General features: G+C 47.1%; 1 protein-coding gene across 2 annotated transcripts in view; it reads left to right on the top strand.

Annotated features, from left to right (window-relative positions):
• The window catches only part of FER1L6 (fer-1 like family member 6), a 129,946-nt gene that overhangs the window by 57,775 nt on the left and 47,558 nt on the right, over positions 1-24,613 (top strand). For both annotated transcript variants that reach the window (XM_059672789.1, XM_059672788.1), the window contains 7 exons: positions 1,405-1,495; positions 4,660-4,779; positions 7,210-7,362; positions 12,946-13,123; positions 15,203-15,327; positions 17,237-17,371; positions 22,486-22,635. In XM_059672789.1, coding sequence (XP_059528772.1) covers positions 1,405-1,495; positions 4,660-4,779; positions 7,210-7,362; positions 12,946-13,123; positions 15,203-15,327; positions 17,237-17,371; positions 22,486-22,635 — 952 coding nt within the window. The remainder of the gene's footprint in view (positions 1-1,404; positions 1,496-4,659; positions 4,780-7,209; positions 7,363-12,945; positions 13,124-15,202; positions 15,328-17,236; positions 17,372-22,485; positions 22,636-24,613) is intronic.

Below are 24,613 nucleotides of genomic sequence, written 5' to 3'. Positions count from 1 at the left end.
TGGCATCTTAGGCTTCCCCTTTGTCTGTCTCCCTCCCTCCCTCCCTCCCTCCCTCCCTCCCTCCCTCCCTCCCTCCCTCCCTCCCTCCCTTCCTTCCTTTCTTTCTTTCTATCATAGAAGCACTACATGCTCATCTTACAGAAAAAGAAAACGCAGGGATGCATAAAGTAAAAGTTTTCTCAGTTCTTTCTCTAATCCCGCTCTCCAGAAAGGAGTTAGATTTGCCCGCCTGGATTTTCTCCCGTGCACTTGCATCCATAAAAACACTGTCCTTCTTCACAGATGGTAGCACGCGCTTTGTTCAGCAGGCTGCCTTCTCGCTCAGCAATGCCTCACTGGCATCTTTCTGTAGCAGGACATAACAGTCATCCTCCATACTCAATCCGTGATGCGTATCAGAGGCAGTCCCTGATATTGAAGTTGTCACCATTGATTTGCTCCTATAAACAATGCCACAGCAAGGATTACTGCATAAATGTATTCTTACAAAAATTTTCAGTTATTGTTGAAGGATAGAAGTCTAGTGTAATTTTTGGATCAAATTATATAGATATTTAAATGTTTTTTGGTGCTGTTAAATCGCCTCTTGAACATTATAACAATTTACCTGCTCCTAAAATCATGGAGGGGAGTGACTACATCCCCACAGCTTCACCAACCTTGTCTGATTTCACATTTTTTTCTTTATTGATTAAGGTATTACATATGTGTCCTTATCCCACCATTCCCCTTCCCACCCCCACCCCCACTCATGCCTCACCCCCACTCATGCCTCACCCCCCTGGTTCCTATCACATTTTTTAATAGATGAAAATGGTATTGCATTTAAGTTATCACTAATTAGGACAATATCTCATTTTCCCAAGTCATGTATACTTCCAAGCCATGTATATTTCTTCTTTCATTGCTTCATAACCTTTACCATTTTTTGATTGAACACATTTTTAACTTTATCCCTCAAAATGTTCCTCTCAGTCCTTTGTACAATTTTTAAAATGTGAAGGCACATCCCAGTATTGAGTCTAAGATATTTGCTTTGCGGACAATTTTCAGGACCCTTTTGGTATGTGTTAAATTTGCAAGATGATGGAAAATGGCTTTATTTTGTGTTTGTTGTTATGAACTAGGACAGCAGTCACAACAGATATGTACTGGAAAAAACTTCAAAAACCAGCATCTGTTCCCCATGTGAAGTCTGAGTCTCATTTTTCCCAGATAAGAAAAAATTCTCATTTTGTCGCTTAGAAAAGCTAGTGCATCATTGCTTAATCCTAAATGAAAAATCTTGGTTTTGTGGCTTCATTAACTTTATCATTGTATTATAGGAAGTATATTTGCAAATCTCTAGAATTATATAAATGGATTGCCACTATTGGTTTCAAAATTATTCTTCTCCTCTTTCAGTGCCTTTATCTCTGAGGCAGAAAAGAAGCCCAAGATGTTGAACCAAACCACTTTAGATAAGAAACGACTTACGCTCTGTTGGCAGGAGCTGGTATGTGAAAATCTATTTATACTTTGAAGAGAATTGAAATGTGTTTTAAAAATAAACCTCATGGATGAGGCATAGGTCATAGACTACATGAGGATAAGGTTCTCAAGGTTATACATTTGCATGATATAAAGGCACAGGTGAACAGGGAATATATGGGTGAGTTAGAAAGGGACTAGCATTTATTGAATGTTTACAAGAATGAGCTAGGAGACCACCAGTTAGTCCTACATCCTATTCTGATGGATTTCCTCTTGTTCATTTTCTTGATATTTGTATTTTATAAAAGACTGTAGATTCTTTCACTTGACCTTCTGTCTCACAAGCTGGGAGAGCAAAAACAAGAACAACAACAACAGAACAAATAACTAGTCTTCCTCTTCTTGGTTTCCTCCCGTTAAGAACTGTGTTAAAAGTTGTCAACACTTCCTAAGTGGTGCATATGTACACAGTGAAATAGGAGGTGGCCGTAGAAAAGGAGGAAATCTTGTCATCTGCAGCAGTGTGGGTGGACCCAGAGGGTATGATGCTGGTGAAATAAGTTAGCCAGAGAAAGACAAATGCCAGATGATCTCACTTATGTGTGGAATCTAAAACACAAAATAAATGAACAAGCAGAACGGAGACAGACCCATGGACACAGAGAACATTTTGATGGCTGCCAGAGGGGTTAGCGGGGTGGCTGAAAAAGGGGAAGGGGTTTAGAAGTACAAACCTGTAGTTGCTGAATAGTCACAGGGATGTCAAGTACAGCGTAGGGACTATAGTTAATAATACTGTAATAACTACGTATGGTGGGTACTAGGTTTATTGGGGTGATCACTTCGTAAGTTATATAAATGTCTAATTATGGGGTTGTACACTTGAAATTAGTATAAGATTGTATGTTAACTGTAACTTAAAAATAAAAAATATATATTTTTAGAAGATGTAAGCACTTCTTGAGAACAGGCTGTAGCTGGTACGCCTCTGTGTCCTGGAGGCCCTGCATTCTGCCTTATAGATGCTCAGACCCCGAAGAATGAGGGACAACTGAGAAATGCCAGGCCAAGTCAGACCCTGGCTTCTCTCACCTCTAAACTTCAGTTCCAGCAGTGGCACCAAGGGACATTTTATATGAGGCCGTGATAATCCTGCAAAGAACAATGACTCAGTATTTGCCTGGCCAGATATATTTTAAAGATGTGAGTGGGGCCAGAAAGATTTAACGATTTTTTAAAGGTCACAGCTAGTCTATCATTGTCTAGAGACTAAAACTCAAGTCTCAAAACTCCTGGTTCATCCTTCTTTCCAGCAAAATAAGTGAAGGTTTGTGTACTCATTTTCTGTACTCCCAGGGAGGCCAGGTCCTCACCGTTCACAGGCTCTTCTTCCCGGCCCAGTTCTTCTTCAGCTCTTTGGACCACCCTTCCCTGTCTCCTCAATGTCACCCACTGCCCACTGCCCACACAGCCCTGCTGTCTTCTCAGTGTCTGCCCATCCTTGGCCTGAACAAGTCCGTGATTTCAATGTCTCTGCAGTGGCCCAGCCCTACCTCCTCATCGCCAGACCTGTATTTCCAACCTCCTAGTGGACATGCCACTTACTTATCTCACAGCACTGCAGACCCAATACACATATCCTGCTCAGCCCATCAACTTCCCACCTAAACTTGCTCCCCATCCTGCCAGCTATACCCATTTCTCCAGCCAGAAAACTAAGAATCAAATTTGAATCCTCACCTCTCATCCTAAACAGCCAGTTCGATTCCAGGCCTTGTTGATTCTGCCCCTCAAAGACTCTGGAACTTACTCCACTTCTTCATCCCCAAACTCACTGCCTAAGCTGAGGGCCTTCATGTCTCTGGTCTAGACTATTGCCGTAGTCTTCCTTTAATCCATCTCCCTACCACAACCAGAACGGGCTTTCTAAAGCACAAAGCCGACTAGATCACTGTTGCTTAAAATAGTCACTGGAGATCTTAATCATTCATAGGACAAAGTCCAGTTTTCTTTTATATGATGTACAGGGCTGTCTACTGTCTGGCTCCAACCTAGCACCCCAGACTTCTCTCCCATTACTCCCTTCCCATATGTCTATGCTCCAGCAATTTTGAACCCTCAGTGGTTAGGTGATGTCGTATGTAGTTGTTCCCTCTGTCTTAACCGTCCCTTTTTTCTTATCAAGTTATTGACTGGTTCGTTCGAACTACTATGGGAGGAAGTGGGGAGTAGGCAGGGCTAACTCACTCAGGGCCTTTGAAATCACTGGCAGGTATTTGGGGGTTTTCCCTAAGCACATAAATGTGGGCTGAGCGAATGAATCCAAGCAAACACTTTTGGGCGTTTCAATCACTCATGCTGAGTTCCTTGGTGGCATTTCTCAAATGATACCACCTAGACTTGGAAGCATCCACCAGGCTTCTAGGGAGAGGTGGTGAGGACAGTAATCAAGGACTTGGACTCAGCTGGAGGTCAACTCCAGCTCTGCCTCTCAGAGCTGCATTACTCTATTTCCCCAGCTGTCAAATGGGAATAATAGTCCCTACCCCAGCCCTAACTGGTTTGGCTCGTTGGATAGAGCATCGGCCTGTGGACTGAAAAGTTCCAGGTTCAATTCCAGTCAAGAGCATGTACCTTGGTTGCGGGCACATCCCCAGTGGGTAGTGTGCAGGAGGCAGATGATTGATGTTTCTCTCTAATCGATGTTTCTAACTCTCTATCTCCTTTCCTCTCTGTAAAAAATCAATAAAATATATTTTTTTAAAAATAGTCCCTACCCCAGTCACTAAGGTGGCTTTGGTTGTTATGAGGATTAACACAGAAGTTAGAACATTGCCCAGCACAGAGTAAGAGCTCAATACATTTTAGCTGCTATTATTATAGTTGTTGTTAGTATCAGAAAACCTAGATTCAGGTCTTATCTGCCAGAGCTATGGGACCTTGACAGACTCCGACTTTTCTGGGCCTCAGTTTCTCATCTGTCAACGGGAAGTGAGATGCTGTTCACTGCCTCCATACTCCTATGATATTTTTACTAAATGGGCAGCACACTTAGTGGCAGGCCCTGAAATAACTCCATGAGTGGCTCCATGTGGAGCTTATGAACACCTTCAGGATTTTCCTGCAACAGGGCAGTGCTTGTCCAGATTTCTAGAAAGATCTGCATTGATTCTTGTCTTGTTTTAGGATGCGATGGCCAAGAAGGCCAAAGGGATCATTCAGCAGCAGAAGAAAAAGTTATCACTTGATGAAATGATCCATGAAGCCCAAAATTTTGTGGAAAAAATCCGCTTCCTTGTGGATGAGGTAATCAACTCTAATAGCGAGCTTCATTAGGAAGATTCGACTGGGTGTTCTCCCAGTGAGGTCTCAATGTTGGATGACAACGAAAGAGCAATATTGTTCCTGATCTTTGCTGAGCTGAGCAGGCATTATTAGTTTAGAGGTGAAAAAGGAGATTTTAAAATTTAGCCAAACATCTATAGCTTTATTGATTTTTAAAAAAATGAAGCTTGAATATTCAGAAGTAAAAAGCATGTTCCTTAATGGACTCAAAAAAAGTCAAAATTAGCACATGATCTTTGATAAGTTTTCAACAGAGGATCAAAACTCATGTTCAGTAAAGGTCAAGTCAGCTTCTCATTGTTAAGTTAGTCATAACCATTATCTTCTGATGACTTCTAGAATGATCTAAAAAGGCCCTTATACATTTATTTGATCACTTTTATTATTTGAGTTATTTATAAGAATGTATTCATATATTGATTATATAATTAAAAATATGCCCCCAAAGAAACAAACAAAATCTATATATATAAAAGGCTAATATGCTGTCTGTCCGGGTAATGATGTCACTTAGCAGTGACTGGCTTCCTCTCCCTAGCAACAGCTAGCCTCCTTGCAGTTTCTTCAGCCCAGGCTCTATAGCCAGGTGGAAAAATTTCACACTTTAACCAAATGTCTGTGAAGTGTTTTCCCGTGCCTCATATCATTTGATCCTCACAGAAGTCCTGGAGTAGATAGATAGGAGACTCGGTGGAATCCTATTTTCTTTCCATTAGCCGGAAAATGGAGATCTAGAAAGCTTAGAAACTCGAGCTGACTGAAAAGAAGAACTGGTGGGCCTTGAAAATGACTTCAGGTTTTCTCACTGCACAGAATATACTCAAACACGGCTGCAGTTAAATATTTTACCCTTTGTTCTCCCTGCGTGGTCTACAATAATAATCTGCTTCACGTTGATATTTACTGCTGTGTTGCTGACAATTACCTGAAAGAGAAGCTGGGGTGTTTCACTGGGCTGGAAAAAGCTTAGCTACATCAGAAAGCAGGTCTAATTAAGCAAGTTTAATATATATATATATATATATATATATATATATATATATATATATATACACACACACACACACACACACACACACACACACACATAAATAAAAGGTTAAGTTGACTCATGCATGTGCTATACATATAAAGCTCTCGCTGGTGCCAATCACACACATGTGTTTCGATCTTGTCATTGTTGATCGTGAATTTGGTTGACACTGCTATTATAGAGAAAGGACAAATAGTGATATTTAAAATATTTCTTCTAATTATTTTCCTTTCAATGTGCACGAATCCGTGCACTGGGCCACTAGTAAATAAGTAAAATAAAAAGGCCCTCATGTTTGCTTCTGTCAGACACGAGGTTTTTTGTGGGAAGGTTGCAGGAAGAAGCACAGATTTATGGCTTCTTCGGTTCTCAAAAGCTGTATTTTTTGTTGCAAATCAATTATTCTCTGAAGGCGTAATAAACAGTGAGACAGTCCTTTTAGTAGATGCAGGGATTTTAATAAACATCCAGAAAATTCAAACCAGGCACCAGGGCCTCAGCTCTCTGATTGACCAACCCTGTGGCCAGGAAAGTGTCCACAGGGATGTTTGTTTCCATATCGAGGGAGAAGAGATACCCGATGAGGGTGCCAGGTGCATCAGAGCACTGGAGATTTCAAAATACAGAGCATCTGCTTCCAGCCCAGGAATGTTGAACCCTCGTTTATGACAATATACTTCCCTTTTGTTTCCGTAGCTGTGTGGGTTCAGAAATGTACATTTCAGACACTCATAACACAATGGGCCTCTTGGCGAGGAATTCTGCAGTTCTTCCATTGAATAGCTCAATTCTGACGTCTAATTTTCTGTGCAGTTCAGTCAAGTTTCTCCTGAATAACCACTTCGCATGGAACTAAAACGCTTGCAATCATAGTTTAGGTCCAAAGTCCCTGTGGAACTGTTTTCCCTTCTGAGAGTAAATGGAAAGACATTCATGGCGTTTTGTTTTTTTATTTGAATATTCTGGAAATGTTACCTGGTTCTTAGGAGACCCAGTGCTTGAAGCTAAATCACTATTACAAGACTGAAAAAGAAAGTCTATGGGAAGGTGTAGAAAATGTTTGTTCAGCAGATGGGGAAAAGCAGGCCACTAAAGATGCCAAATCTTCGGTGCAGTTTGTATTTCCTTCGAGCATAGTGAGCAGTTTGGCAGATGGGTTTACCTTATTGCTAATTCGTGACCTAAAGCTTCCTCTTTTCAAAGAAGCTACACTTACACTTGCTTGATTGCAGAGACGCTTTAAGTACCTGGGTGGGTTAAGTCACAGAGTTTGCCCTGCAGAAGGACAGGATGGAGAACTCCGGGCGTGCAGTTGTTAAACACCAACCTGTCAGATCCGTTCCCCTCCATCCCTGCAGCCACAGCACACCATCCCTGACGTCTTCCTCTGGATGCTCAGCAACAACAAGAGGGTGGCCTACGCCCGCATCGCCTCCAAGGACCTGCTCTACTCCCCCGCCAGGGAGCAGATGGGCAAATACTGTGGAGCCATCAAGACTCATTTCCTCAAAGTAAGTCTGCATTACTTTTGACTCAAAGATGAGCAATCTCTGTTTTCCCTGGGTCACTCAGCATTCTTACTGTGTGTCCATATCTCTGATGCTTCCCCAAGCGTCAGAGGTCTGAGGACAACTGGAATCCCTTGCCCCTCTTGATGGAAATTGTGATTCCCCAGACTGTCTTGAGGCTGAATATTTTCCAATTACGATGTCACCAGACACATACAAGTTTTCTCTTTTAATCTATTGAGTGCACCTCAAGGTTATTTTAATTTTTACTGCTTTGATTACTAGGAAGAATGAGTATTTTTCTATTAGTTACCTCTCCACCTCTTCTCTTATGTAACTTGTCCATGGCATTTATCTTTCATGGAAGTTCTTCTGTATTTTAAAAATTGATTTCAAAGAAAATGACAAGAGAAGAGGTTTATATTCCACAGAACTGCTATTTCAGGATTGCCAGTGGCTTTAAATTATAAAAATCTGCTAGACTTTTCAACTTGGGTCCCTGCACCCTTCATAAAGACAGGGTCCCCCAATGCCTCAGGATTGGACACCCATAGGAATAATCTCTGGATGGATTCTACTGTCTCTAATTTAAGATTTGAGCCTTTCTTGGAGACCCTGGGTATTTTACCTCTATTACAAAGTTATTTCTGTCGCAGAAGTAGACTTGGGCAAATATGGAGAAAGAGTGGTCCAAAGGCTTAACACTCAGCAATGACTGATGACCCTTTCCTAACTCTTACTAGACTATCCTGGCAATTCCAGTTCGGATTTCTACTTCCCCAGAAGGAGGGTGAGATGGTTCAAAACCATGCCCTGCAAACGATGGATGGAGAGAGAGCCATGCTTAAGTGAGACGATGTGACAGCATGACAGAGACTTTGAGTGTTTGGAGGGTTACCCACCGCACGAATGATGGATTGAGTGTGTGTGTGTGTGTGTGTGTGTGTGTGTGTGTGTGTGTGTGTGTCTGGAATGAGGACTCATGCTAGAACCAGAGGATAGAACTGGGATCCATGATAACCATTATAGGGAAATATTTCTCTAAATGGAGGTTCATAATGTTATTCCTCATCCCTCTAGGTATCGGCAAAGGCTGGACAAGTGCTTGATATAAATACGCAGTCAGCAGCCAGGATAGACAGCCTCTGTGCCATCTAGTTGCTAAATTCTCCTGTAGATGTGATGGCTGACTGCTGCAGGCAGAAGAGGCAGTGTGGGGTAATGGCGTAATGCACGGGCTTTGAAATCAGGTGACTCTGGATTGGAATTTGTATTTGTTTGCTAGGGATGTTGTGACAAAATACCACAGAGTGGCTTAAACAACTTGAATGCATTATTTCACAGTTCTGAAGGCTGAAAATCTGAGGTTAAGATGTCAGCAGGGCCCTGCTCCCTCTGAGGGCGACAGGGAAGGACCTGTTCCCGGCCTCTCCTCTCGCTTCTGGTAGATCCTGGGCTTGTGGCAGCATAACTCCAATCTCCACAGCCTTCTCCCTGTGTGCGCCTCTCCTCGCATGGTGTTCTTTTTATAAGAAGCCTACTCCAGTTCAACCTTATCTTAACTATACCTGTAATGACCCTATTTCCAAATAAGGCCGTATCCTAAGGCAGTGTGGTTAGGATAGGACTTCAACACGTGAATATTGAGGGAATACAACTTAATCCATAACAGAATTCCAGGGCTAATATTTCTTAGCTGTGTGACCTTGGGTAAGTTACTTACCATTTCTGTGTCTCCTGTTCTTCATTCAGGTGGAGGTGGAGTTGAGGACTAAGTAGATAAACACATATACAGAACATAGACTGTGCATCGCCCAGAGTAATCACCCAGTAAACACTGGCATTCAAACAGATGGGCCTCCAGCATCCAGAGGATGTTTCTGGAATTGTGCGCTGCCTTTACAGGGGCAAGTTTAAAAATCATTTGACACACATGACAGAAAATAACATAAAATGATAACGGTAAAAGGAAATTTTCATGCAAGTTGTTCACCACAAATATCAGGATTTTTCTTCAGCTTTCTCCATCCACAAGAAACATTTATCTTAAAAATAGCAAATCATTTCCAAAGGCCCTGTGCTAAAAATACCAGAAAATCAGTGGGCTGTTGCTCCCTCCTAAATATTTTGATGTATCCTGGCATTATTTAAAATGAGAACGAAGAACGACTGTCAAATAAAGCCTGCGGGTAGACGTAGCTCAGGATTGAGAACCTTGGTTTACTCTTTATCTGTATTTTCCTTCTGCCATTGGGGTTGCTCGGGGTGAGAGCTTTGTAAATTTTGTTGAATTCAATCCTACGGACATGATGACAACTCAGCAGAATTATTTTTAGTCCTCTTGTGATTGGCGCCCCTGCTTTTAACCCCCTCCCTTCACCTCCCTTTCTGCTCTTCTCTTCACTGAACTGGTAAATCTGAAAAAACGCTAGAGCTGTGCCAGGGAGACAAAGGCTCCACACGCCTGCCACTCGCTCCCGACTCTCAGCTGAGCATTAGGAAGTGCAATAAGACAAAGGATAGCATGTAAAACTAAAACCTCCAGGCCAGAGTTTGCTCAAAGTTTATTTTACAGAACTGCTATCCTTTGAGTGGCTCCATAAACATTCTTGTTCAAACGCATTTGGGAGGTTGCAGTTGAATCCCTCTCTTGGACTTTCCCAGTTCCCACAAAGGCTCTGAGAAGTCCTGCAGTCAGGAAACATCTTCGACTTTTACAACCCAAGCTTGCCAATCATATTCGTCTAGAATAGCTATTTATAAATTTTAGGAAACTACCGTCCTTAGGGCCCAGTTTGGGGAATATTAATCTAAGGAAGCGAAGGTGCCTCATCTGAACACACATGGCTGAGGAATGGTAAACCCATAATGGCAACCAGGCTTTCATGGTCCCTGGTTCCATAGTCTTTCTTTTTCTCTAATTTAAACATATTCATAATGCTACCAACAATGCTGGAACAGAATTCATGGAGCTCCCCCCAATCCACCATCCACAAAAAGCTGAGTTCTCCCCCTTCAGTCTCATACCCACAGTGCCCCTAGTGGCCAAAGGACAGAAAAGGACATTCATTCATTACCAAAAGGAAACTCTTGGTATGCACTTAGAGCCCAGCCAGAAGGTGACACTCTGTCTCTCTGTGCCAGTTCACCAGGCATTAACTCTAGAGACCCCTTCTCATTCTCATCCCCCTCACTACCCTGTCTCTGCTCCGCACCCCTGGGCCAGTGTCTTCTTCTCAGACCTCTAGCTTTCCATCCTGCTTTCCCTGGGAGCAGCAGAAAGTGGTGTCTGGGTCCTGCCAGAGTGGAACCTCCAGAGGCAAACAAACCTTTCTCTTACTAACACTGATTGAACCAACTTCAACACAGCTCGTGTGAATTAGCATCTTTCTCTCCCTTTGCTGACTTGCCAAGATTTCTCTTTCTTTTAAGCCTGCAGGCATTCACCAGGACCCCCAGGGAGGTGGGTGGGGCATGGGGGAGGCGAAGACTTTAGCCTTCTGTCTCATGAAGTGTTTATACAAAGGGTGGGCAAACTTTTTGACTCGAGGGCCACAATGGGTTCTTAAACTGGACCGGAGGGCCGGAACAAAAGCATGGATAAAGTGTTTGTGTGAACTAATATAAATTCAAAGTAAACATCATTACATAAAAGGGTACGGTCTTTTTTTTCAATAGTTTTATTCATTTCAAATGGGCCAGATCCGGCCTGTGGGTCGTAGTTTGCCCATGGCTGGTTTATACATTGGTGGTCACAGTTTTTCAATGTGCTTTTGCATTCCTTATTGTTCTCTGTTTATTCCCCCTGCCTTGCCATGCTCTTCTCAAAAAGAAAGACGTTGCTATGGTTAGTCAGGCTACCGGGGCTCATGAGAGGCAGGAGAGGGAGGAAGAGGAGGAGGCAGGGGAAGACACACCCAGGCTGGAAATGCCTGTGAAGCTAAAGATGGGACGAGGCTGTTGCAAACACCTAGCGAGGTGGCCGGTATTGCTGTGTGCGCTCCAACTTAAGTGGGACTCTGCACTGTTTTGCAAGCAATTTCAATTTGTGTATTTTACTTTGTTTTTTAAATTTACTTTTATTTTTAATTAAATTTATTGGGGCGACGTTGGTTAATAAGATTATATCGGTTTTGAGCGTATAGTTCTATGACACATGATCTGTATATTGCATTGTGTGCCCACCAGCCAACATAGTCAGTCAGATCTTCTGTCAATTTGTGGATGTTAAAAAGGATGCATAAACCTGCAAATTTAGGAGTGCAACATTGGTTCTTGTGTAACGTTTTCATAAGATGTTCGCTGAGCTTTTGGTTCTGACCATGAACACACACCCGCACATTTCATAGCAGTAGAAGTGAATGCATTTTGTTCGTTTGTTTGTTTGTTTTACTTTAAGAAGCAAAGTATATCAGACCAGCCTGGAGCAATGCAACGTAGTAAGTTAGGAGTCTTGGTATTTAAATACTTAAAACTGCGGCTGGTAGACCAGCACAATCAGCACCAACGGGGAGAAATAAATGCAGAATCTCACACTCTAACCCGGTCCTACGGAATCAGAATTTACATTTGAAACAGATGCCCAGGTAACTCTTATGCACTGGTATACCCATCAGTGTGTGGGGACCACTGGCTGAAAGTATGGGGTCTGAACCAGGTAGAGCAGGCTTGAGTCTTAGCTCTACCCCTGCCTCACTCTGTGACACTGGACAATTGTCTTAATTGCTTCGAACCTCCATTTCTTTATTGTTAAAACACACACAATAAAGTAAAGAAAAGGCACTTAGAAGGGCCAACAAAATATGGGCAGGTTGCCATTCTCAGAGCGAGGGCCTTGCCAGCGATCCTGAATGCAGCCAAGTCTGGGGCCTGGGTCTCCTTAGATGGGTCAGGGAGTCTCCTAATCCTGGTGGTGGGTGAGGGAATTAGGAACCACACTGCATGAGGAAGGAGGGAAGGAATGCGAAGTATTTGGCTGGGAAGAAAGAACATGGTAGAGCACGTAGGTTCCTCCAAGCACGTGGAGGCTTGACCTATGGAAGAAGCATTTGAGTTCTTCTGAATGAAGCCAAGAGGTAGAGGCTGTGGCTGGAGCTCCAGGCACTTGGAAGGTCTGGGAAGGGAGAGTTCAACTCAGTGTGGGAAGAGGCAGGTGATGAGGGTCAGAGACTGGAGTCTAGACCTGAAGTCATCTCTCTTGGGTTTGAGTCCTGTCTCTGACCCTTAAAAGCTGAGTGTTTCTTGAAAACTCACCTAACCTCTCTGAGCCTGAGTTTTTTCATCTATAAAATGGGGGCAATAACCATACCTACCCGTGAGGGTTAAATGTGCAAGGCTCAGAAGTGTGTAACGCAGTGCCTGTTTGAGCCTCAGGCCCCACAAAGACTGAATCCACCTCCAGGGCTGTGCACCGTGGCAACTGGGGCCGTTGGTCTCATTTTGCTACAAGATGAGCTCCTGAGAACTGCTCTCTGAACACCCCCTGGATGTGTCCCTGCGTACCCAGGAAGGACCTCGTTTCTCAAAGAGCAGGGCCCATAATCAGCTCTTTCTAATGAGATGGGCTTCCTTGTCACCTCTCCGCAGCTTCCTGGCAAACGGCCAGCTGGCTGGTCGGTGCAGGCCAAAGTCGACGTGTACCTGTGGCTGGGCTCGGCCAAACACTCCGGTGCCATTTTGGACAACTTGCCAGCCGGCTATGAAGCAGAAATGTCCTCCAAAGTGGCTGTCCCCGCTCACCCTCCAGCCAACCTGATCTACCAAGGTATGCTGCCCACTGGGCAGAGGGTCCTGAGGTGTCGCCGGTGGGCTTCTGAGGAAACAGTGAGGAGGGGGACATGCCTGTTGCTTGTGCATTATTTTAAGATCAACTTACCTGCTCTCTTTTAATAGAGTTTCTAAGTTTTCTTACCGTCTGATGTCTGATCTAAAAGAATAAAGGGAAGTCATTAGACACATCTCAAATGAAAATTCGTATTTTTGTGTTAATGGAGAGAAAGCCGTTTGTTTTTTTGTGGGCAGACTATGTAGGTTGAGTTTGGATTTTAAGTGAACAATGTATTTTCAATACATGTCAGTGAGTTCTCTGTTGCTATGACTTGTGGAATTAAAGCAGATTTTCCCTTTCGCACGGCATTGGGGTTTTGATCTGTCGACAGCAGGCATGTACATTTCCCAGGAAGGACGCAGTGGAAGCCGGTGTCCGTGAGGTCAGCATGTTTCTGCAGCTTGCTTCTTGACTTGGCTGCTTCTAGAAATTCAGATTGCTTTATATAAGCCTTTCTCCTTTGCAGATATTTTTCATGACTGCTCTCCTGTTTACACTTTCATAATACTTAAATTTTGTTATAAATATTGATGCCTTACAGTTGTATTTTGCTTGTCTCCAAATTGCTTCAGTTTGCAGGATCTCTAGCTGCGAATTTGGATAGAGTAGCACAGTTTTACCTCCACTCGCCGGAAGCTGAGTTTTGAATTGAGCCAGGTTTCCTTTGTCATGCAAGGCTCCTCTGATGTTGGTCGACCTTGATGACTAAAAGCTCAATAGTCAGAGAAGACAAGCTTCTGGAGAGAACACCTGCCACCTGCCAAGCATTGTGCTTTACACAGAAGATTTAATTTATTTCTCACATCAAGCCTGGGTGGCTTCTTCATTTCGCAGCGTCACAAAGGATGTATCAGAGATGCTTAGAAATGCTGAAGATCACACAGCTAGTAACTGATGGAGCAAACAATCTCCAGAACTTGCTTTGTTCCCACTGCTTTCCATCCTGTCTTTAGTGTTTTATCTTTGGGTGAAAAATACCCAAATCAGGTATCTTCTTATTCTTATGGACACTACCTCTAGCGACCCAAGGTACCCGGTCTGTCCAGCTACAAACAATTCAGAGGAGAGGAGAGACTTTCCCCAGAGCTTCCTGACTCTCTGCAGCATGTTTCATGGAGTGACGTTCTAGTAGACTTTCCCTGCTGGGAACTTCTCACCTCCTACTTGGCCTTCCCCCATCAAACCCGGGTCTGCCTCCACCTGCAGTCCTCTCTCTGCCTCCCATCCCGCCAAACAGGTGTGCTGGCGCCTGCCTTTAACCTCCCATGTCCTCTGTCTGTATCTCTCTCAGGACACTTGGTTCTGTCTCCTGTCACTGTGATTGCAGTGTTTTGTGATCTGTTACCCTCTCTCCCTGGAGCTCTCCAAGGGCAGGGCTGTCTTAACTACTTAAGAACCCTTAGAGACCAGACTGTACCTGGCACACAGTAGGTGTTCAAAATGACCTTGGCTGGCTGAATGGATGAGTAGATGAATGGATGAGTTAAGACTTTATTGAGTTTATTGAAGCAAAAACCATTTGTGGAGAAACTGGTTTCTCTCTCTCTCTCTCTCTCTCTCTCTCTCTCTCTCTCTCTCTCTCTCTCTCTCTCACACACACACACACACACACACACACACCAGTGGAAACAAGAATTACTAGGAATTAAAATGTGGTATTTTAGAAAGAGAAGGTGATTTTGAACCTGACAGAAATGAAACCCAGGCTCTGGGCATTTTTTTAGCTCTGTAAACTTGGAACAGTATCTTAGCCTTTTGGTGAGCCATTTCCCTCATCTGTGGGATGGAGATAATTATATTTACTTCACATGGATTGTTATGAAAGCACCAAGGAGAATGCCTGGCTCCTGAGTGCCGTCAACACCACCTCTTTCCTGCATCCATTTCAGTCTCAGGGGCTGGTGGTGCCGTGGCTCCATTGTCCTTCTCTGGGTGCAGCAGCAGCCGCATGTGGCACACAGACACCCACACGCCTAGAAGCCCACTGACGCCGCCCTTTCCGCTGTCTGTCCACAGACCGGCATATCTTCCAGCTGAGGGCGCACATGTACCAAGCCCGGGGCCTCATCGCGGCCGACAGCAACGGACTTTCAGACCCTTTTGCCAAAGTCACGTTCCTTTCCCACTGCCAGACCACAAAGGTAACCAGTGCAGCCGCCTGCCTTCCTCCTGGGCCCAGGGCCGATCCGCAGCAGACCCCGGGAAAGAAAAGGCAGGGCACATGGCAAATTCCCGTGTCTCTGGGCATGTGGGTGTTTCAGACTCAAAAGCACGTGTGCAAGGAAGGACGGACACGGGGTCTGTTGTTCCAGTGTGACCACTGTCCTGCAGCCAAGAGAGCAAGTCCCAAGGCAGAGGGAGGGCGGCAGGAAAAGCCGAACCTGGCACCCAGGGCTCCTGCTGACGTGCCAGGCGCAAGGCCAAGTTCGGTGGGGAATGAACGAACGGGAAATCAGCCCACAGACAACCCACACGAGGCTTATGGTCCCGTGTCACTGAGGGGTCTTGGTGGGGGAGGTTTTCCAGCTTTGCGGACAGGAAGCCTGGGCTGGCCTGTCGCTTGGCACATACCAGCCGGGGGGCTGTGTGTACTTTCAACATCCCTGCAATTCAGTGTGTCTTTCTTCTCCAAAATACAACTTCCTGACAGATGCTGTGAGGATTGATGGAGGTGGATCCATACTCCTTTCCTCTGTGCTCTCTCCCTTTTCTGTACACTGAGTGCGGAAATATGAAAAGCGTTCTTAATCGGCACAAGTCCACTAGGCTTGCTCATCGGATCGCATGTGCCAGGATTTCCTCTGTTCTCTGAGGATGTGCTGTTCGGAGAGAGGGACGCTCCATAAAGGATTCGCCCGGCTCTGGGGGTGAAGACAGAGGACACAAAGAGACCCGAGGTTTCATTCCAGCTCATCTGTTTTCTAGCTGCATTGACTCACTAAACCTTGGTCTGCCATCTTAAAATAGGGCTATTGTGAAGAAGCAGTTAAGAGAATAGCTGATTGATGAATGGTGGCCATTACGTTGGTTGATGTTACGAAGGCTGACATTTCTTCCCAAAGTGAGGCGGTGATCTGGGTGACAAGTGAGATTGCATTTTGATTTATGACACGCAGACCGAGATCATCATGTGAACCAGCGGTGTGTCCTCTTCACCAGCGCCTGTGGGGTGTCTGCTCTGTGCCAGGCCCCGTGCTGGGCTCAGGGGAGCTGGGGAGGGTGTGGCCAGCCCCTGCCCTGCACAGTGTGTGATCTGGGTGTGGAGACAGGCAGTCCTCCGGACAGACGAGTCAGCTACCCTGTGATAAACCCTGAATGGCTGGGCCTCCAAGAGGCGCTGAAGAGAGGGCTTAGCTCTGTCTGGGAGGGAAGTCGAGAGAGACCTCAGAAGGAAGTGACTCCATTCTAAAGAATGAGCGTGAAAACAAGAAGAGTGCAGAATGCTCGCTGCTTCCTGCCTTGAGAGAGAAGATTTGATGACAAAATTGTATTTGCTCACAAGTGAAGAATCTCCAGATATCCCCCATCCTCAGTTTGCCCTTCCATAAAGTGGAGACAATATTAGCGTCTGCTTAGTACGGTTGAAGGAGTTTGGCAGCCTGGGCTTTGGTACCAGAGATCCAGGTCGAATCTCAGTTCTGCCACTTGTTGGCTTTTGACAAGTGAGCCTCAGTTTCCTGGTCTGTAATATGAGCAGATAACTGGATGCACCTCCCAGAGGCAGTGCTCACTGAAGGGCAGCTAGTCTTACCGTCACAGACTCCTGTGGGGATGGAGTTGAAATGATGTATCGCTGAGGGTATTAAACGTCGTAGGGGCTCTACCCCTGAAACTTGTTTTAGTGTCTGCAGGGCAGGGGATCCTTTCATCCACAACCGTGTAGCCCTTAGAAGTACATCGGTTTACATTGTCCCTTGAGTGTGGAGTGCGTGAGCAGTGACGACGAGGATGTGTTCTCTTTGCCATGCGTAGGAATCCTTTGAATGCACCTCGGAACCCTCACACCCTCGCTGAGTGATCGTTCACTTTTCTTTCCGCCCCACCTTCCAGGTCATTTCCCAGACCCTCTCCCCGACCTGGAACCAGATGCTGCTGTTCAATGACCTGGTGCTGCACGGAGACCACCAGGAGCTGGCCGAGTCCCCGCCCTTGGTGGTGGTGGAGCTATATGACAGCGACGCGGTGGTGAGCGGCCAGGACAGTGCTGACTGCGCTTTGTTTTACTTAGTTATTTAACCAGCCTGTTACTGCTCAGGATCCAGACGTGCCTGGCAGCAGTCCCGACCCGGGAAAGCAGTGAATTACAGAACCAGGAACATTGGTGACCGTTTGCTTCACTGAAGGGTTTTTCACTTAGAGTTCCCTTTACATTACAGTTAAAATAGGATCTGGGTCACAGAGCTTCGGTTGGCACACGGGTTCAGGAATAGGATACTTTATAGCACACCCCCCCACCCCCCGTGTGCCCAGCCCCAGCTGGTTCCATGTCCCATGTCTGCGTAATGACAGTGTCCAGGCCTTTTGAAAACAGGAGGTGTTTACTGAGCTCGCCTGGCTGGAAGGGAATGGATGAGTATTGTCACCAATGCAGCCTCTGCAGCTGGATCTTTATTTTTTTTCTTGGTTGTTGCTTCCAAAACCTGCAACAATGCATTCATCTCTATCATATTTCTGTTATGATGGAGACCAGACCTCTTCCTCTCCAAAGATGTCTGTGTTCTGCAACATTGGAGAGATTCACAAGCTTACTGGAGATTTTTAAAAAACAACAAATCAAATCTTCTTTTTAAATTAAGAAGTCTAAAATGAAAGGCAGTGTTTATTTATTTCATTTGCTGTCTCTACCTCCTCTGGAAGTTGCAGAAGCACAAATACATTAAATACAACAGCTGTTCTGAAAAGCCTTCCTTCCTAAAGCTTCTTCACCTCAGAGCATGCTGGCAGCTCTGACCTTGATCCAAGGTCAGGAGGAAATTAGGACAGGAAAATTGTAGAAGGTGAGCAGGCACCTTGGAGAGCACAGATCGCCCTCTTGCTTCCTAGAGAGGGAAAAGGAGACCCAGAAAGGTCAAATGCCTTGTTCAAGGTCACAGCTAGCTGAGGCAGAGTCAGAACTTGAACCTAGTCTTCTGTGCCTAGTCTTTCTGCACATGTGAGCATGGCTGGTATGGCTGTATGCCTTTAGAAACACATACTCTACTTCTCCATTCCTCCTCCTCCTCGTTCTCCTTTATCTCCCCTCCCCTTATCCCCTCCCCTCCCCTCCCCTCCCCTCCCCTCCCCTCCCCTCCCCTCCCCTCCCCTCCCCTTCCCTTCCCTTCCCTTCCCTTCTCTCTCTCTCTCCCCTCCCCCAGCTGTAAGTTGGAGCTAGATGTATATACACTTAATGGAATGTGAGTTCTACTCTTGGGAGTATTGTATAGATTTTCTGTAGAGACAGCCACAACATACTCATCTTTTCAATTTTGTTCCTAACAACATGGTTCCAATCCTAAGTATTTTTATTTGAAGACCACTAACAACAAGCAGGCATCCTTGAAAGCTCCCCCTAAACCAGCCTGTTCCACGGGTTTCCCTTGGCTGCCTTTGCTGTTCAGACTCCTTCTAGATCTCTATTCGGTGCTCTCAGGCCCCACCCCAAGCCAAACCCTTTATGGAAAAACAAGCTTCCGCTCTCCCATCGGAAGGAAAGGAGATGCAGGAGAGAAACCTCCTGGGAGTCTGCACTTTCCTCCTGGAGCGATGCACGTGGACATGCAGGATTCTGTTGGCACTGCAGCTGCAGCTGCCCGGGGCCCAGTCCTGCAGGGACAGCCCGATTATGAGATGCTGACGCTGCCACACGTGTAATTTCAGTCTAGAGCTTTCTCTCCTTACAGGGCCTGTGCTCTCATTGGGGTCTGCTGGCTGTCTAGGAAATGAGTTCATATTTTGCAAATTTGTTGCTTGGGCTTATGTCTACTCTTTGGTTTCCTGGACCAATTTTAATTATCCCAAGCTAGATCATGGGCAAAATAAGTATACGGCACATCACCTCAGCTGCCCTACCTGTACCCAGATTAGAAACAGGTCTGACCCTTCCAGTGGATACCAGCAGGTGACTCTATTTCTGAGTGTGGCTGAACTAAACCCCATTTCCACCTCCCCCAGGCTTCCTTCTACAGCCAGCAAGGCACGTGCTGATTCATGAGTCTCAAGGCAAGGAAGCCCTGCAACTGCTCAAACCCAGCCCCAGCCCCAGCCCCAGCCTAGACGGGCATGTGGGCGCTGTCCTTGGACGTCAGAAGTCATTAACCCAACAGCTTTCACTCGATAAATATGTACCGAGTGCCTGCCCTGTGCCAGGGGACACAGCAGTGAATACAGCAGGCAGCCCTGCCTGCATGGAGCTTACATTCCAGGAGGTCCTGAGATAAACAGCAAGAAAAGCAGCCCCAGGCTCTGGCCCCATGCTGCTCCCGGGGAGCGTGGGCCCATGCCCTGGGAGCAGGTGTGGGAACAGGCAGGAGATGGTGCCATCTAATAGTTCTTAAACTTACGGACCACTCCATACATACATATAAAAACCAGAGGCCCGGTGCATGCTGGCCAGGGCAGGGACCGTGGTGGGAGGTTGACCGCTGGCCCTTGAGGAGGGAGCTGACCCCCAGGCCCCCTGGGAAAGGGGCCCCTTCCGCCGCCACCCACCCCTGGTTCCCTGTCTCAGCGGGGCCCCGGCGGGGTTGAGAGAGGAGACTACAGTTGCCGGGGCCAGGCTCAGAAGGAAGGGATGCCAAAGCCACGCAGTTCCCCGCCTCCTCCTTCCCTCGCCACTGTGGGCGTCCCCCAGGGGAAGGAAGAGGATGGGAGAGAGATAAACCATTGTGTTGAGGGCCGACTTTCAATAGATCGCAGTGAGGGAGCTGCTCTGCTACGTAGGAAACACTGACTCAGAAGCAGGTCTCTACAAATGGTAGCCAATGGGGGCCGCTGGCTGTGGGGAGGGGCCGCGGGAGGTTGGCGGTGGGAGCGCACTGACCACCAGGGGGCAGCTCCTGCGTTGAGTGTCTGCCCCCTGGTGGTCAGTGCACGTCATAGCGACTGGCCGACCAGTCGTTCCAGTTGACCAGTCGTAAGGGTCGCTTAGGCTTTTATATATATAGACTAGAGGCCCGGTGCACAAAAATTTGTGCACTCGGGAGGGGGAGGGGGGGTCCCTCAGCCTGGCCTGTGCCCTCTAGCAGTCTGGGACCCCTCGGGAGATAACGACCTGCTGGCTTAGGCCTGCTCCCGGGTGGCAGAGGGCAGGCCCAATCCCTAGGTGCAGCCCCTGGTCGGGCTCAGAGCAGGGCCGATTGGGGAGTTGGGGCACCGCCCCCTGTCATGCACAGAGCAGGGCAATTGGGGAGTTGGGGCGCCGCCCCCTGTCATGCACAGAGCAGGGCTGATTGGGGAGTTGGGGCGCCGCCCCCTGTCACACTCAAGGCAGGGTCGATGGGGAGGTTGTGGAGCAACCCCCTGTCACACACAGAGCAGGGCCCATCAGGGGGGTTGGGGCTCTGTACCCTGTCACGCACAGAGCAGGGCCCATCAGGGGGTTGGGGTGCTGCCCTCTATCACCCACAGAGCAGGGCGGATCAGGGGGTTGGGGCGCCGCCACTCTCACACTCAGGGCAGGGCTGATGGGGAGGTTATGGCTCTACCCCGTCACACACAGAGCAGGGCCCGTGGGGCGGGGGGGGTGGTTGGGGAGCTCCCCCCTATCAGGCACAGAGCAGGGTGGATAGGGAGGTTGTGGCCCCGCCCCCTGTCACACACAGAGCCGCAGGGCGATCAGGGGGTTTGGGCGCTGCCCCCTGTCACGCTGATCCCAGTGCCGGGAGGCCTCACGGCTCCGTTGATCCCGGTTCTGGGAGGCATATTACCCTTTTACTATATAGGATTGAGGCCTGGTGCACGGGTGGGGGCTGGCTGGTTTGCCCTGAAGGGTGTCCTGGACCAGGGTGGGGGTCCCCACTGGGGTGCCTGGCCAGTCTGGGTGAGGGGCTAAGGGCTGTTTTCAGGCTGGGGGTGACTGAACTCCCAAACGCTCCTTTTTTCCTTTTTCCTTTTTTTTTTTTTAATTCTGGGCCAGCTTTAGCTTGAGGCTTGGCTCCAGCTCTTAGGCCTCCGGCTGAAAGTAGGTTTCTGGCCTTTGCTTACAATGTTGCCAATCTGCTGGCTGAAGTTGGGCGTATTTGTTACAGAGTTTCTTAAACTGCAGGCTCAGAGGCAGCCGCAGGCGGGGAACGTTGGTTTCCTCCGTCACTGAGGCAACCAAGCCTCATGTTAGTTTCAAGCTGCCTGGCTGCCCGCCGCCATCTTGGCTGACAGTTAATTTGCATATCTCGCTGATTAGCCAATGAAAAGGGTATCGGTCGTACGCCAATTACCATGTTTCTCTTTTATTAGATAGGATACGTTAACACCCTCTTTTAGTACTAAGAAAAATAGGATAGAACTGCTCTGTTACTTAAGCATATTGACCTTTATCATCATCATCATCATCATCTTACCATGAGTTGAGCACTCATTGTATACCAGTCACTGTGCAAAGCACATACATCGTTATATCAACCTTCATGGCCTTATTAACAGATAGTAGTTTGAACTACATTTTAGGCATAAGGCTAAAAAAAGGTTGAGTGAAATGGCCCAGGGCCATAGGATTGCCAGACTCCAAAGCTCACATTCCTGATCACAATAATCTCCTGCCCTGGGGAGCTTGTGGAATGTTTGGTGCCACCTTATTTCTCCTTTTATCCTCCAAGTCTACCTCGGTGATAATTTTATTTTTTAAAATATATTTTTTTATTTCAGAAAGGAAGGGAGAGGGAGAGAGAGAGATAGAACCATCAGTGATGAGAGAGAACCACTGATCGGCTGCCTTCTGCACACCCTCTTTTGGGGATTGAGCCTGCAACCCTGGGCATGCACCCTGACTGGGAATTGAACTGTGACCTCCTGGTTCATAGTCAAAGCTCAACCACTGAGCCACACAGGCTGGGCTCCCCTACATGATTATTTTAACTTTATTCCACTGAGCTCTCTATGCTGAGGAGAGAGAACCCTGAGATTGTCTTGGGCCAGGGAATCCTTAAGGTGAACCTCTTAGAGTTTTCCCTGGGAGCCCAATCCTTGGAAAGGTGTATGAGGGCAGTAGCAAGGAGGAGATACTGAGGCTGATGGTTTTGTGAAGATTATTTACAAAATTGTGCTGATGCAGGTCAGGACCAGGTAGGTGGCAATCAGGGCCAAAAGGCATTCCTTTTCTGCTTTAGGGAAAGCCGGAATATTTGGGAGCCACGGTGGCTGCTCCTGTTGTGAAGCTGGCTGACCAGGACTATGAGGCGCCCCGGCTGTGCTATCACCCCATCTTCTGTGGGAACCTCTCTGGAGGGGACCTCCTTGCTGTGTTTGAGTTGTTACAGGTAAGTGAGGTGGAGGTGACACCCGCACCGGTCATCGTCTATCTGGTCCATCTGGCCAGGGAAGCGGCCTCCCTGGAAGGGCACTTCCTTGAAACAGTGTGTGGTCCCCCACTGCTGTCCTGGGTCTGGAGGTGTCTCCTGCTGGGGATCTTGGAGGTGCCACCTAAGAACACAGGCTATTCCCAGCGCCCCTGTGCTAGAAGGTAGCATCCCAGGAGGGACTGTTCCTATGGGTTTAGCCAGCAATGCTTGAACAGCCCTCTGTACAAGTCCTTGAGCAGCCTATGGACCATGAGAGGATGGCAGAGAGGAAGGGAGCAAACATTTGTGGGGCTTACCATGTGCCCGGTTGTGTTTGCTGCCTCACATGCCTTTCATCACACCAGACCTCCCTCCGTCCTGTTGAGATAGGAATTATGATTCCCATTTCACAGGTAGTACACACATGGCAAATTATAATCTGTACACCTGAAAATTATATACTGTTATTAACCAATGTCACCCCAATACATTTAATTTTTTTAAAATATATTTTTATTGATTTTTTACAGAGAGGAAGGGAGAGAGATAGAGAGTCAGAAACATCGATGAGAGAGAAACATTGATCAGCCGCCTCCTGCACATCCCCCACCGGGGACGAGCCCGCAACCCAGGTACATGCCCTTGACCGGAATCGAACCTGGGACCTTTCAGTCTGCAGGCCGACGCTCTATCCACTGAGCCAAACCGGTTTCGGCAAATTTTTAAAAAAATATGCTTTTATTGATTTCAGAGAGGAAGGGAGAGGGAGAGAGAGACATAAATGATGAGAGAGAATCATTGATCAGCTGCCTTCTGCACAGCCCCTTCTGGGGATCGAGCCCACAGCCTGGGCATGTGCTCTGACTGGGAATTGAACCGTGACTTCCTGGTTCATAGGTTGATGCTCACCCACTGAGCACACCAGCAGGTAATTAAAAAAAAAAAAGAGGAAGCTGAAAAGATGAGGCTCAAGGTTAATTGAATTCAGTCAACCACCCTTTTCATTACTCGAAGCTTCCTGAAGTGCTCTGAGTGAGTCCCCTAGTCTGTGGCCGAGGGGCTGGTCCTACTGACCCCTTCAGGTCCTCCGAGGGCTCCATTCCACATCCGCCTCTCCCCCTCCCTCACTCCTCCACGCTGAGCATAGAGGTGAGACCCTGCTGGCTGCTGACAGCCGAGTTAATAGAGGAAGCCCTGTCAGAGGCGAGCAGCCCGAGAGATACAATTCATTAGGGTTCCATTAGGACTTCTCATTTGATTACTTGTTCAGAAAGTAATTGGATCATCAGCGCAGCTGTCTTTGCCTGTGCCTCTCGTACATGCTGAGAGACGGGAGCTGGCAATGCCTTCATCTGTCTCCCACTGCTCTCAGTTTTCATCTGCGATGGTTTATTCAGTCTCTCCATCTCCTTTTCTGAAACACTCCCCCTCTCAGGAGAGGGATTTAGTACCCTGGTGTTTCAATGCCCCAAACGGAATTCCTGATCTCGACTTCCCATCCCCGCCCGAGCTAGCTGCCTCCTCCCCACCCCTGTCGTCCCAGTCCTGGCCCATGGCCCTCGTCTTCTCCCAGACTCTGCCTTGGAAGTTCAGACTCAGCTTTAACTCTGCACCTGGACCTAGAGCCAGGCCACGCTGTTCCTTGGGCGGCTTCCCTCTTCCCTGTTCTCACAGACCCTGTTTCCCTCAGGCCTGCTGCGCTGGCCTCTTTTCCTGGTATGTCAGCCTCTTTCCTGCCCTTTTCTTGTTCACTTTATCCTCCACGGTCCTTCCAGAACACAAGTGGACCACACCTCTCTCCTCTTCAGAAACCATCAGTGGCTCCCTGCTGCTTATTACCTCCAGAAACATTTCCCCACCTCTGCTTTTTTTTTTTTTTAACATCAAATGCAGTCCCTCCAAGTAAGGGAAATGAGTATTCGGGAATTGCCTCAGTGCCGGGGTCCAAGCCCAGCGG

The sequence above is a fragment of the Myotis daubentonii genome, chromosome 17, assembly GCF_963259705.1.
Source record: "Myotis daubentonii chromosome 17, mMyoDau2.1, whole genome shotgun sequence".
Taxonomy (NCBI): Eukaryota; Metazoa; Chordata; class Mammalia; order Chiroptera; family Vespertilionidae; genus Myotis; species Myotis daubentonii.
Note: the sequence above shows the minus strand (reverse complement) of the source record. Positions and strands in the feature narration are given on the sequence as shown.